Consider the following 15,231-nt stretch of genomic DNA (forward strand, 5'->3'; position numbering starts at 1 on the left):
TAATAGCACCAAAGGTAATGATAAAATAATGACAGCGACATGAGAGATGATAACGTTTACCACCGTGGCAGGTTATCAATTCGTATCGCTGTGAGTTTAATAAGTTGAATTATAAAAATAAAGATTGGGCTGTCTTATGACTTTGTCTGCTAACACCCCATTAATTTTTGCCATGAACATTGACAATTTTATTAAGTCAAGCCTCAAAAAATAGTTAATTAATTCTCCAATAGTTTAATCAATCCAAATTAATCACCAGTGCAACTACTTTTTCTTTTAGCACCGACCAGGGTCTTGCTTAACAAAATCACTACGCACCATTTTCAAATTAAATAATGTGTGATCTACACACACTATTTAGTTCCAAACAAACAAATTTTCTCACACCTAACTTGCAACAAAAAATTGTCATCTGAACAAGTATAAAGCCGGCTACACACGATCCGGCAGGCCTGTCAGTTCGAAGTAAACAGTCCGCTTAAAGACCAGTCGCCTCAACGTTTCTATGTTCCGGTCGAAATGTCGGTTCAGACTGTTCAGGCGGACTGAGAAAATTCAGTTCAATGTTTACACCACACCGTACGTTTTTTGGATTTCTTTTTACCCAAAGCAACTACTAAGCCGAGAAGTGCTAACGCGTCGTCGTCAGTAGAGGGCATGACGATGATATTTCATATTTGCCTAAACGTGGGGAGAGTGGTCAGTCCATCAGGCGACCGATCTTCAGGCGGACTGTTCAGTTCGAACTGACAGGCCTGCCGGATCGTGTGTAGCCGGCTTTACTTCATTAGTGTCAATCTGGACATGCGCATGAACTTACTGCAATGCGCTCAAATAGCGATGGATGGCGATGTTTTTCGGCTCTCCTTATATATAATATAAGATAATTTAATTTAATTCGTTAATCAAATTTAAACTAACAAAAAGTTATGACAGTTGCCAGAGCTATGTAATAAGGACAATTATGCCCGATAGTTTTGTTCTTATTGAATAAGCTGTCACTGTTAATTTGTTTGGCTGTTTATGGTGTAATTTAAGAGAACTTTAAGCGATATTTTACATACATTATAAAATGACGTGAGGTGAGTTATGAAATGTACTGAAATTATTAATTTGGATCCCAGCATATTTTGTTTATCGATTCACCTAATAATTATCTACATAAAGACAACAACCGCAGTTTTGCAAAATGTAATATTAATATTTAATAATTACCGCAATCATGCCCCAATCATTCGACCGCGTCGAGTTGTTTGATAAGTATCGCCACTGTTAGTCTGACAGTGATATGCCCAAGTTTTTTATGCGAAGGATCGAAGAAAATGAAGAAAATATAGATTCGACATCAGGGTGGGGTCCAGATTCACGATTTAACTTATATGATATCTCTTCAACTCATAGAACTCAATGTGTACCTATCTTGTTTGTATTACATATAATAGGTATGTACATTATATATATATATATATATATATATATATATATATATATATATATATATATATATATATATATATATATATATATATATATATATATATATATATATATATATATATATATATATATATATATATATATATATATATAAAATAAATCGGTATTTTGTTATTTACCTCTTGATTTAATTGTCACAAGAAATCAAATGTAGAGAGTCCATTTCTTACGCTTACTTTGTCCTGTTAATTAACTGATGTTCTGAAGACATCGAATTGACTTGAATATTTAGGTAGATAATTGTGTGTGAAAAAATACATAAAATACATTCTTTGACTGCTAAATTTTTTCACTAGAAAATAATTAATACAAATGACAAAGAAAAAACGTGCATTCTTGCCGTTTTTTCGTATTGTACAATTTGCTTCGCTTTTTTAGCACGTCGGTGCTGTTTTAGTTTAGATCGAGTTTCCCATATTTTTTTCAGTGGTTAAACAATTTATTTTTCCTCATTGTTTTATTGCGAATTTTAACGATTGTGGGAAAAATACTTATTTATTTCGATATGAAAAAAAAAAATAAAGCTAATATCTATTTATTTTTATTATTAATTATTTATTTCGATATGAACAAAATTTGAAGCTAATATCTATTTTCCGGTAACATACGTGTTATATAAGAGAACGTGCCATTCGGTAGCGACGCGACGAGGAGCAAACGATTCTGTTTCGGGTTTTTTATCACCTCACCCTTCTTTTTGAACAGCGAAAGGCGTAATGGCGCTGGAAAAGTTGCTAGATGTGCGATAACAATCCCCAAAAACGAAGTTAACCGTCAGTTAGGACAACCGATAGCCGTGATGAATTTACTGCCGTTTCCGTATCTTTTCCTCTCGCAAATGGTTTTTCTGCGCACTTTTGACGTTCCATCGTCTGGATCCAATTTAATTTCTGGCAGGAGGAAACCTGATATATGATCTCTACTTTTGCGAGCAGAGTAACGGGACAACCAATTAACTGCAAGAACGTACGAAAAATAGATATATATACAAGCGACGAGCTTCGAAAGAAACTGACTGGAAGTCGTGGCTTTTGTCGATTGTCTCCCCAAAAAGCAATTATGGACTCCTTATAGAAATTGCAACAGGACGATGTTTAAAACCGCTTCCTTCGCAATAAGACTGGTCTTCAATAACGGTTTTGAAACTCTTGTATTGGATAGAGCATGTGGATTTTTATGTGCTAATGGTGCGATGTTGTTGATGCTGATTACGTAATACATAGTTACGTACATAAAGCTCTATGACTACGAAATTACTGGCGCAGTAGATCATTTGAGTACCACTAACTGACAGGCTAAAAGCTAACCCTAGCAGCCAAACTGTAAACTATAGGTAACACATAAAAATAGATCATCAATTTATTAATTTCTATATTCCCAATTTCAGTACTTGTGGATAGGGATCTAATTTTTTTTATTGTTAGAAATTTTATTCTATAAAAGCAATAAATATTACAATTTATAAATCCTAATATTGACTGGTAACAAGGAATTTTGTGTTTTCGTTAATATTGCCTTTAATTTTATTAGGTAAATTATCATATTCTCTGTAGTGATTACAAAAGCCTTTACTAGTTCCGATTGATTCGTTTTGCAAAATAATTATTAATGTTTTAAACATATACAATTTTAGAGTTAGATTTTTTAGTTCTTCATAAGCTCTGACTGTCAACGGTATACATGGTCATTCAAATTATACCCCTATTCGAAGCTTTGAAACTAAATGCGAGGATAGTTAAATTGAGTCAAAGCTGCTAATTTAAGTGCTTAATAATATGCATTTTAGAAACTCCAAAACTCCGATTGTACATTTTCATTATCACTTTTTCTTACCCCTAATATTAAAAAAATATATCACCGTAGTTGTCCTTGACTTTCAAAATACTTTTTGTTTTATACAGTGTTTTATTTAATTATGTATTCAAATTTTCACATAATTTATCAAATACTTTTAAGATAAAAAGTTACTATAAACCGGGGGTCTAAAATTCTTCGTTTTCGAGGTACAGGGAAGTTTTACTTATATTTATGGAGACGTTTTCAACATTTATCACGATTTAGATCTGTTTTTTGTTTCCGTTTCTATTTAGTACTCGTCTGTTTAATTTTGTTAAAAACTAATTTATATTGACGAAAACATTTTTTCATCACATTCCAAATTAAAATAAAATTTTAACGCCCTCTATACCGAAAAGGGAGAATTTTTAACCAAGCTATTATAATATAACAAATATAATCAATCAATAATTATAATCAATGTTTGTATATAAGCTTTTTCATTGACATCGATGACAATCGAACATACATGCTGACCAAGTCGGAAACGCGATACTGAATTGTTCAACTTTACAAACATGAGCGACCTCGTAGCTTCAATATTAGATATTCAATTCAATTAATTAATATTAAGGTAAAAAAATCAATTTTGACATTTAGAAACGAACGTCAAACCAAAATAAAGGCAGCCTCCTAATATGGATGCTATTCAAATGCCGTTGAAAAGGGAACGAGTCTCATTGTACTCCGTAATTCTAGTGAGACGTAGCATATCCGAAACTACAATTGGCTATAATCGCCTTTTTCTTGCAGCGGTGCGGACGACGTTCAACGATCCATTGAACTCTTAGATCGAGTGCTTTCCGAATTCGACGATGTGGAAAACGCCAACCAAGTTCAAAACGTGAGTATAAATACTAATACGGTATACGAAACGCGGTAAGCCTTCTTATTTTCGAATAGGCGATCGCAGCTCCACTTGGGCGGAGTCATTCGATCATTTATTTCCCGAAATAGGTAACGCTTCTTGCTATGCCCCAATGAATAGCGATAAATTTGCCTTTTTTTACCATTTTCTCAAGAGAAATATGGCGCAAAACTCTTTGACAAAGTCGACAGGTATAGAAAATTATTTTTTCTACTCCCTGCTCTAAAATACCCAATTATGTGCGGATCAAGCTTGAGTAAAGCGAAAAGTGACTTCAACTTCGTGAGCCAAAGCCGGTAGCCACTTCGAATTTTTCCGGCATTTTAGTCACGGGTTTGAGAGAGATCCGGCGTTTTCGGTAGATTTTAACCATTTGCTACGTTTGTCAGTTCTGACGGTCACGTCATACGGCACTCATTAAACGCTTTGGTGTCGTTTTGCAAAAATTAAAGCGTCGTAGAAAAAGTATAGTATATATGTATATAATAATAATAGTAATGCTGTTATTATTCTTCTTCTGGTCCCATATGCATTCTTGCACGTTGGAATCATCTGCCCTACCAAATATTTTTTTCCACGTCTGATATGCCGTATGTTCCTAGTCCTGTTCCTTCATTTTGCACTGCAGAATGGCGTATGGCGTAGCCAGGTCCTCTTAAAATGTGCCCCAAGTATTAGGCATTTACAGAGCTGTCTTCCGACACTCCCAGAGTGGGGGCTATTGGAACTGTATCATCCATTAAACCCTAATACCTCTGGATTCATTTTCGAGAGCAAGTTTTATAATTTTTTTCTACACAGATGTTAGAAAGCATCGGTGACAAAATACATCCATGTCGTGCGCCCTTGGTTACCTGCCTTGATCGAGACTGTGTTTGACTGTTGATGTCTGTCTCATCTAGGCCAATCTCCTGTGTTCTTACTGGAAGTAACAGAACTGAATAAACAGACGAAGTCTGCGTTTCTGCACCAGTAGCTTTACCGAAAATCCAGTCCCCTGATAAATCCAAACTTATTCTAAACTTAGTTTACAATTCCTATAAATCCTCATTTTTCTTTGGGATTACACAAAAATCGATTTAAACCAATCTTTTAGCACTTTGCTATATTCGGTTGAACAGATGCGTTAGATTTTATATAAACTAGTTTAAACACTTTATATATTTATTATGTTACAATTTACATTATTACTACGAATGCGCAATATTAAGGTTTTTCAAATTTTCAACAGGAACTTGTAACTAAAAATCCAATATAGCAAGGATATTTCTGTCAGTGGCAACTTTCAGCTTGAGAGGTGAACCTGCCGTAAAACCATCAAAAATGAAACATACTGTACAGTGGGTACATTTTTCGTTGTTGTTGCGGGGTGGGTATCTCAGTTATAATTAGGACATGCGGTATTTGTAGCATATTGCTCGGTTTTCGTGAAACAAAAGATGACGTTTTCAAGACAATCATAGTTGCCTTTGTTTTTGAGATATACGGAGGAACAGAAAAGTTTGGCCATTTTAGTTACCCTTTCTATTAAAAACACCCTGATGAAAACGGAATCTTCTAGACTTTTTTACTTAGAATCCAGCGGCGTACTCACAATTTTGTATAAGATATAATTTTTGACATACGAGCGAATAAAAATTGTATTATTAGCTATCCATCCCAACGTCATCAATCTTCCTTCCTAGCGAAAAGAAAGCTTGCGTTTTCATGCCTTCTTTGCAATTGCGATATCGAACAGTGCACACTCTTTTTTACTGTGATAACACGGAAGACAATATTCCTGCTTACATGAGAAAATTCAGTGACATTGGCAAGAATTACTCGCAAGTAGGCACTCAAAAGTATCGATGAAAGACACAGATTCAGAGTGTCGCTTTGCGTGGACGATCAGCTAAGACATTTAGACATTTTGTAAATCTCTTTGGTCTCACTTGAGTTTCCTCACAAGTTGGTAGATTTATAGATCTAGCTGTTAGGCCATCACCCGTTAATACACTCTAAACGGTACTGGTTCAGTTCAGAAAGCTAGAATTTTTTTATAAATAATTTTCCCTTATTAGCTTTGTTAACTGCTTCAAAACAAAATACGTCTTTTGTTTTAGACTCAACAAGTTAGCAACTGCGCCTCGACACCCTGCACCCTCAGGCAACCGAGTACCAACAGCTCGTCCACCCCCGATGACGAAAGCCCTTCGCTTGACCATCAATCCGAGGACGATGGCTACATGTCAATGAACGGTCGGAAACAGCCGAAATTCAACCTTGCCTTTAAGCCCTTGGCCGAAGTTCCCGTCCATCACGAAAACACGAATAGCAGCTCGACCACAATGCATCCTGGTAACCCCAACGATTATCCCCCACCCCCGGAGGAAGCTCAGAGGCTTATTGCGACCCTGTTACCGATGTAAGTAATTTTTGCTTACATGTTACCAAAATAGAAGCACAGTAATTGGAACTAAGCTATGGATATTTTGCAGTGTGAGTTAGTGAGCTAAAATTTTAATTTTTTACAAACTTACTGCAGCATCGAAATTCTCATTGTTTTACAATGAAAGAATTTTTTATTTATGTACCCTATAGTTGACAATTATTATGACAACAATTGTTATTGAGAATTCATTTGTCGCAGATCGTCCAATTACTTCGTGTCCAAAGCTGCAAAATTTTCCTTTTTCAAATACGACACTCTGTATACTGAATAAGAATTGAATTGGATAAGAATTGAATCATTATTTATCTAGAATCTAAAATTTTTGGACTTTAAAAACTTTTATTTTAATGTAGATTTTAGCGCCCAATATAAGATCAACTTATTTATTCGCAGTTGACCTTTCGCCCCTATTTTGTTGTTGATTTATTCACTAAATTAAGCCAGGCGTATCTAACCTGGAACAGCCGTAAAAAGGTCAATGAATTTATGGCAGACTGCAATGCAAAATAGGCCAAATTGTTTAGAATACTGCTAGGCTGCCCGGAATATTATTGAATAATTTAGCCTAAAGTTTCGGACGTACGTATTTTTGTTGATTAAATGTAAAGTAATTGAAATTACAACGCAAGTAGTATTCATATTTCTTGTTGACTGGTTAAAAGTCCACCCATCCAGATACCTGATAAATTATATTGTTTCTGCTTTCTTTTTATATCTTGTCTTTTGTTCTTGAAAAAAAATTCCTTTCTCAAATGATATTTTATTTTTTTATACTTATAGGCATTATACGCGGTGCATTAGAAACGAGTATTTATAATTCTTGTCCGATCGATTAAAAAATTCTAAACCCAAATTAGCAATCTCATAGGCAAGATCAAAACTTTTATTCATATACTTCTTAAGCAGCGACAGTTCAGTTAGGTAAAGTCTGTTCATATATATAAGAAAGTGATCAATTGCTTTTGAATGGGATTGTCCAAGGGTGGTCATTAACATACAATCCAACAACAATTATTACCTATAGTTTCGGAATTTAAATTCAGGTAAAATTGTGGTCCGTAATAGAAAATAATTTTATGCCTACCTGTGTTTAATATTCTTTGGTTTGGTATACTACTTGGTTTAAGTTTATTAGTAATCATGTTTATTTCGTGTGTAATACAGCGTATGTTGAATCGTGTGCGAATTGTGCAAAATATGTGCAAGCATCGTTCGAAGAAACGGCCACATTCCAACATCAACTATATGGAAAATTGTCCCATTTCAGCGAGGAAAAAAAAGAAGCGATGCTGACATTTTCTCGAGTGTAGATGAAGGTGATCAAGATATAATACGGCGTAAAATCTACTAGTTATACGTGGAACAAAGCGTGCCTACATTAGATATCTTAATTAGGACGCTTGAAACAGATAAAACCGGTGTTAAATGTGGCAGAACTACCTTAGGGAAGTGTATTCAACACACGGGTTTTAGATTTCAAAAAATTGACAAAATGCAAGTTTTAATGGAATCTTTTAGAATTCGGAAATGGCGATTGAAATATCTAAAAAAAATTAGGATTTACGAACAAAGGCCAATTATTTACTTGGATGAAACTTGGTTCGACACTTATGATACCCCGGAAAAGGGTTGGGTTGACTCAACTGATAAGTGTAAAACAAACGCGCCATCAAAAAGAGGTAAAAGAATAACTATTTTGCATGCTGGCTGTAAAGATAGTTGGATTCCAAATGGCCTTTCTCTGTCTACGAAAAATATTAAAGATTCTTCTCTGGATTACCACGAAGACACCACCGCTGATTTATTTGAAAGTTAGTTTAAAAACAAACTAGTTCCAAACATTCCTCCTAATAGCGTCATTGTAATAGACAATGCAAGTTATCACAATAGACAGTTGACCAAAACCTATCTGTCCTAACAAAACCCCAAATAATTAAATTCTAAGCAAAGTACCGACCTGTTCGGCCATATTTCATTCTTACAGCCTGCCTGGGTCTTTCCTTAATTCGTATCAGTTAGTCACTTTCTAATATCTATGAATAGACTTTACACCATACCAAACTCACCTACTGATGATCGTAATTGGTCGAAATGGTCATTTCTTTTTATTTGTGAAAATTTTAGGGTACTTTTTGAAGTTAAATGCGAATTGGCATTGACAGTTATAATTTTTATACTATATTTTATTTTTTATGTTTTATTGTATTGTATTATATGTTATTGTACTGTATTTTGTGTGAAATGAAAGATGCCGAAATCAAAATTGTCATAGTTTCCGAGCCGCGATTTTAAAAATATTACATTACCAAGCAAGTAAAAAGCTGTACTGTTTTGCAAAATTTGGAATGCTAATTATGAAAATTGAGAGTGTTGTCATTTTTTATGAAACAAGGCAAAACATTTTTGAAATACTTCTAAAATGAAAAATTTTCTGAAAAATATATAAAAACCCCAACTCATTTAGACTCTTTTACTTATTTGATACTTTGTTGGACAGCTGAGATACAAGCGGTACTTCAAAATACTTTTAATATCACTTTATAGCTCAGAAACTAACAATTCTGTTACTTTTATTTTCAATTTCTTTTCACAAATAATGTTACTAACGAAAGAAACAGTATCCAATCGCAACCAAAAGTGAACGAACTGTATTTTACGTTACAATACTTCTTTTTTATATATATAATTGTACTATTTGTTTTTCAGAGTTTCACCCGGCCATAGGCCAAAATCTGTCATCCCTAAATATCATAATAAGATGCCCAAAACCAGATTGCCTCAAACTAAAATTCCGCTCCGAACGGATACGATACCGCCCCCGCAGCGCTTTCAGAATAGCCCAAATTTAAATGGTGTACAAGGACCAGTACATAGCGCCACTGCCACGCAAACGACATTGGTAAGTAGTTACAATTTTCTACTTAAGTAACCAAACCTATTCGATTCCTTAACCTTTGTTCTTAATTAGTATTAATTTACAGTAAATAAGAACTAAAAGTTCAAATTTTCACGAAATTATATATTTTGACATCACAATTGTTTCGACAACACCGTGTCTTCATCAAATGTGATTGATTTGATAAAGACACGGTGTTGTGGAAACAATTGTCATGTAAAAATATATAATTTTGTGAAAATCTGAACTTCCTTATTTATTTTGATAAATGGATTTTCATCAAGTAAAAGCCACCTCAGTTCAATTAATTTACTGTGTTTAAAGTCGTGATATTGAAGGGAATCAGTAAATAGACTGAAGCAATGTTAATATCTTAGTATATCTTAGTATATCATATTCAGGACATTAATTAAACATGTATTTATATTTAGTTCCAAAATTTTTTAGTCCATCCAAAAAAAAAAATATATTTTCCGTAGTCCCACTTTCACTTATTATTGCGACCAGTCCTTGTTTGGAGTGCCATCCAGTATTTCACTACAAGGAGTCTTAAATAATTGAAATAATTTTCCCTCTGTGGGAAATTTCATCATGAAGCTAAGTTATTTAACATCAAAATTTGTTAACACTTCAGAGTGGTCATTTTCTGCGTCCTTTGTATATTTCTTATGTGTGATCTGATCTTAATGCGTATTGGTAAAACGCTAAAAATATATTAATCATTAATTTAAGGTGAGCGCTTAAATTGCAAACTAAAATCGCTGTCGTAAAATGTACCACTGAAATCGATTCGAGATGCCGCTCGACTCCCACATAATCATCTAATTATAATCATATTATCGACGAAATTTAACCGAGAAAATATCGTTTGTACACGTGTTTACACCTGCTTTTAGCCAAAGACGCGACATCAGCGACCTTACGGCTGGGAAAGCAACGAGTTTATTTTGAACCCTCCGCCGCCCCCAAGCGGTTTTCGTTACGGTAGCTTACCTTATCAACACGGGCTGTATCCCCTTACCTCACCCACGCGAGTGCCTCCTAGAACCATACCCACCGCATTGGAACGACACAGAGAGGTGCGAAGGCATGGTAGTGAAGACAATCTTTCTAGGTAAGTACCTACTCCACTTGAATGTTGTTCAGCCTCCGTATTCTAATTTGATTCGTTAATCCATACTATTTCTGTCTCGCCTAGGAAATACTTGTTCCGGTCTGAAATTCACTGTGTTATAACTGTGGTTCTGGCTGATTTAAAGCCTAATTCCACCAGAAGCTCCCACGTTTCATCATATATAACACATCCAAGGAGATTTTATTAACTTTTTTTATCGAACGTGAATTTTCAACACATGACAACAATAGTACACGCAAACCTCTTTACAGTATTATCAAGGTATAAGTACACTAGCTAGCTAGCTAGATAGATAAGAATGCAGTCTCTCAATCTTCATCGTGTTGGCTATAAAATTTTAACGATATTGTTATTGGGTAAAGCCATTAACAAAAAATTCATTACTTGAGTGACAAGGTAGGTATATTTCTTCCTTTCTATTATATTTCTTAAGTGTTGACTATTTGTGGCAGTGTCATCATTTTTCGCTTGATGCAAAACAGATTGTGAAAAATGTGTAACAAACTTTTCAAACTCACTGTATAGACAGTAGTGATCAGTACCTAATAAAAAGGGAAATATATTGTCTTTATCAAAGCGAAGTTGTTCCTACCCTGGATAAACTGAAAAAGAAGTTAGAAGAAGATAAAATCAATATAAATGTAAATAGACAAAAGATAAGTAGTAACGGAATCGTACAGATTACGCACTTGGAGATTTAATATAGATTAGACATCAGATACATAATTTACCTTGATGAAACATGATTCCAGAGACACACTGTATTTCTATTCAAAACCACACAAATCCTAGAGTTTTATTGCTGTATTGCTGTAACTTCCATATTTGCGGGTAAAAGCCAGCACGATGAAGATTGAGGCAGACTATACTATATTTCTTAAATTATTCAAACTTAAATTTTTATGTGCCAGAAAATCTATATTTTTTATAGATGAGCTTTATTTATTGTTATATACATATATAAAACATTTTTTCACTAATATATTAAAATAAAGAGATTCAATGACTTTTTAATCTATTACTTCGAAATGGCTGAATGGTTTTTAACAAACTTACCATCGGAGAAAGCAGTTATACGCGGTGCTCAGTTTTTCAAGAACAATCGAACACCCAGTGTTTTATTTTGGATGTGGGTTCCTCATACAAAACAAAGGTGACTTATAATAGGCTCTATCTCTCGTGGTTTTGATATATATTAGCCATTTTATAAATTTGTTTGGTCAGGTTAAACATATTTCGTAGAAAATAATAGTCAAAATGCCATTTTGATATATTGTATATCATTCAATTATTTGTTTCAGCTACAAATGATACAGGGTGATATCAGAAACCAATTACTTTCCTTACTTGCTTTAAATAAGTTCCCTTTATTAAATTAGCCGTGTATAAAATAGCCTATAGATACACAAAGTTAAATTGAAATTAGTTTTTTACTATACTATACCACGCTGTGCTAAAATTATACGAAATAAAATTATGAAAAGCCAATAGATGTTTGTATTAATGAAAATGTTTTAATACGGAAACCTACGGTAATCCTGTTAGGTTGTTAAATTTTGTTATTTTCTTAACTACTCCATCAAAATAAACTTTAACAGTAAACTTTAAAATGTTGTTGTTAATTAATCGCTACTGGATTAACGATTAAAGATTACTTATTCTTCTTTTACCAATAACAGAAAATTAAATATGTTATTTAAAATTGTTTTAAAATATCCTTCCTATTTTATACATAGGTACCTTTATTTTTTGTGAACAATCGAAATCGTTAATAATACAATACAGGTTAGGTATAAGATATCCTAAACGTTCTTTAAACGAAACAATTAGTTTGAATGGGAATTCCAATCCAGAAAAAAACATCACTTTGATGCTTTAATAACTTTTACGACAATCTGTATAATACAAAATTAATCTCAAAAAATAATTGACCACGCGATTCCGCATCAACGAGCGTGAATAGTCCTGTATATTGTGTTTAATTGGCACTGAGTAATCTCTTTTTCAATAATCAGGGATCGCTGCAGTCAGTATTTGTAAAATTGAATTTAATATCTGCGGAATTTTTTTTATTCCATAGTTTTTCATCTAAAATGAGAATGTTAATTAACGAATAGTTCAGTGAATATATGAGGAGGTTCATTCCTTGTTTATCTTAAATTAATTTCAATGGCTTTTAAATACAGCGATATACGATAGAACTGTTATGGTTAATTTTGATACTATTTTTATATCAGTGTATGAAGTTTCTTGATAAGTATGTGTTATTGATTTCAGTGCTTCGAAATGGAGTATTTCTAATTTAATTCTTTTAAGAACGGTGCATCTGACAAGAAAAACACAAGAGGTGACATTGATGCAGAAATTATTAAATTAACGAAAAAAAGTATACACATGAAAGAATTTCAGTGGCGTGCCAGTTTTTCTTCATAAATATGCGATGCAACTAGTGGACGCCACTGGTAAAAAAATTAAAATGTTATGCTCCTGGAAATGTCTTTTGATGCACGGATAACGTTTCTTAGATAATACGTATAAAAATTATTATTTTTAAAAATTTTACTGCCTTGTATCTAGGGCCTGTAGGACAGGAACTAAGGAATACCCACTTCATTATTGAAACACCATTAAGGGTAAGGGTAAAGGCGTGTACGGTGTTCTATTTTAAATAGTTGGGACCGAGGATGATTCGGTCAGTTGACATGCCGGAGGTTGTGGGTTAGATTCTCACCAGGAGCCTTGAGTGTTTGTGTTGTAAAAAACATCTTCTAAGCCGCCTGACCAGAGTGGAGGATTATGCCCAGCAGTGGGACGCAACAAAAAAAAAATTGGAATATTTGACATCCTTTCTGGTATAATGGGAAGTTATTTTATAATTTTCCCATAACAGATCGATTTTCCTATTATTCAATTTGTGATTTACTCGTCTACTACCAAAACATCTACACTAATAAGAAGAAAGAAATTCCTATTTCACAGGTCTAATAGATAGAGACAGTATGCTTCCAATTGACTTGGTTGTCAATCGCATAATTTCAAAACAAACTCCGCATCGGATTAAGTCCCCTACATTGATAGGTTTATTTGAATTGTTTCCACATTTTTAAAAGACGTAGCGTTGTGTTTCCTTGCAAGTTTCCGCAATCTATATGCTAAAAATTGTTCGTGCTTTAGTTTCACATCGGTTGAGGCAAACTGGGTTATAGATATCCAATTGTACGAAAAATCGATGGCTAAACTTACACAACCTTCTCGCTTCAGGCAAAATACACAAAAGCTGTTATTGTTGCCGTGACGGAGCAGCAGCAGTCTGATAGTATTATCGAGAGATCGACCATGACGAAAAACGTTCGAGTGGAAAATTGTTGCTCTTACTCTTTCCCGCTTGTAATAAATAACGCGACATTTTTCTCGTGTTTTCTTGCCAAAGACGTTTTATATGAAACGGCCGACTTTAATAACTTCCGAAAATTGTTCGGGGGTAATTGACTTTAGGATATTTATCAATGTTAAGTCATTACTGTGTATGAGAAATTAATCCATTGTATATGATTTTTGAGCGGTATTGCGTTGGTTTTAGGTTTTACGAGAAACCTAAAACGTTTAAAAAAGTATTTATTGTATATTTTACTGTCAACCGAGGTGCCACTGAATACCGTGTACCAAATAAAACGATCCACTGTACGATCTGGAAACCCATAGGAGATACGATAAAAAGTTTCGTACAAAAGTTTCTTGGGCTCTCCTGAAGATTTAAAACATTATAATTTTGTTGATACAGGGTGTCCCTAAAGTGTCCCCGCCCCCCGACATCAACTTTGTTATTTTAAATAAACCCTCTATATATTTCGACATTATTGGAATTCTTTAGGGAGAAATTGAGTTTGTGTTTTTTTTTTTTTCATATTTTGATTGCCCGATATAAAATTGTGTTGTGACGCTACTGATCCGGGTATTGCAACGAAAATTTAATCACAGACTAAGGAGATGATGCACTACTCAATCAGTTTGACAGATACGCCTCAGCTTATGCAAAAAATAAGGTAAGTTTGTAATTTATCTTATATTTAAATTTTACTTATCTATTGAGATATATATAAAGTCGTTTTATTTTCAAAATTTCCACGTATTAATGGACACCCTGTATTGTTAGCAATAGGTTTTATTCGTATATCTGGAGTTTTCTATCTTAAAAGAAGTGGTATAATGTCTTTGCTATTTAAAAAATACCTAATATTGCTAACAAGTGACCTAATGTGGGCAGCTTTGATTTCAACAAGAATTTATATGCGTGTTATCTTAATACTCGAATATCTCAAAAAGTAAGTAAAATTTTAATGTAAGGTAAATTACAAACTTACCTTATTTTTTGTCCTAAAATTGATATCTCAATAAAACTATAGTGTGTTCTATTTGAAAATCTTGAGATTTTGTTAATCGAATTCGCCAAAACGGCACCAAATATTTGGGACACCCTGTATAAGCTAAGGCGCATCTGTCAAGCTGATTGAGTAGAGCATCATCTCCTTAGTCTGTGGTTAAATTTTCGTTGCAATACCTCAATCAGT

The 15,231-nt window shown here is 33.8% G+C and overlaps 1 protein-coding gene across 3 annotated transcripts in view; it reads left to right on the plus strand.

The window, feature by feature from the left end:
* The window catches only part of LOC132696039 (uncharacterized), a 228,559-nt gene that overhangs the window by 205,685 nt on the left and 7,643 nt on the right, over positions 1 to 15,231 (plus strand). Inside the window, exons 1-5 of one of the 3 annotated variants that reach the window (XM_060660578.1) lie at positions 4,013 to 4,031; positions 4,087 to 4,177; positions 6,304 to 6,605; positions 9,339 to 9,531; positions 10,425 to 10,642. In XM_060660578.1, the coding sequence (XP_060516561.1) occupies positions 6,427 to 6,605; positions 9,339 to 9,531; positions 10,425 to 10,642 (590 nt within the window). In that variant the 5' untranslated portion in view covers positions 4,013 to 4,031; positions 4,087 to 4,177; positions 6,304 to 6,426. Of the gene's footprint in view, positions 1 to 4,012; positions 4,032 to 4,086; positions 4,178 to 6,303; positions 6,606 to 9,338; positions 9,532 to 10,424; positions 10,643 to 15,231 lie in introns of those variants that run through there. The other 2 variants (XM_060660576.1, XM_060660577.1) reach the window with 2 other exon arrangements.

This window comes from Cylas formicarius, unplaced genomic scaffold, assembly GCF_029955315.1.
Source record: "Cylas formicarius isolate icCylForm1 unplaced genomic scaffold, icCylForm1.1 PGA_scaffold_1__22_contigs__length_36826433, whole genome shotgun sequence".
Lineage (NCBI taxonomy): Eukaryota > Metazoa > Arthropoda > Insecta > Coleoptera > Brentidae > Cylas > Cylas formicarius.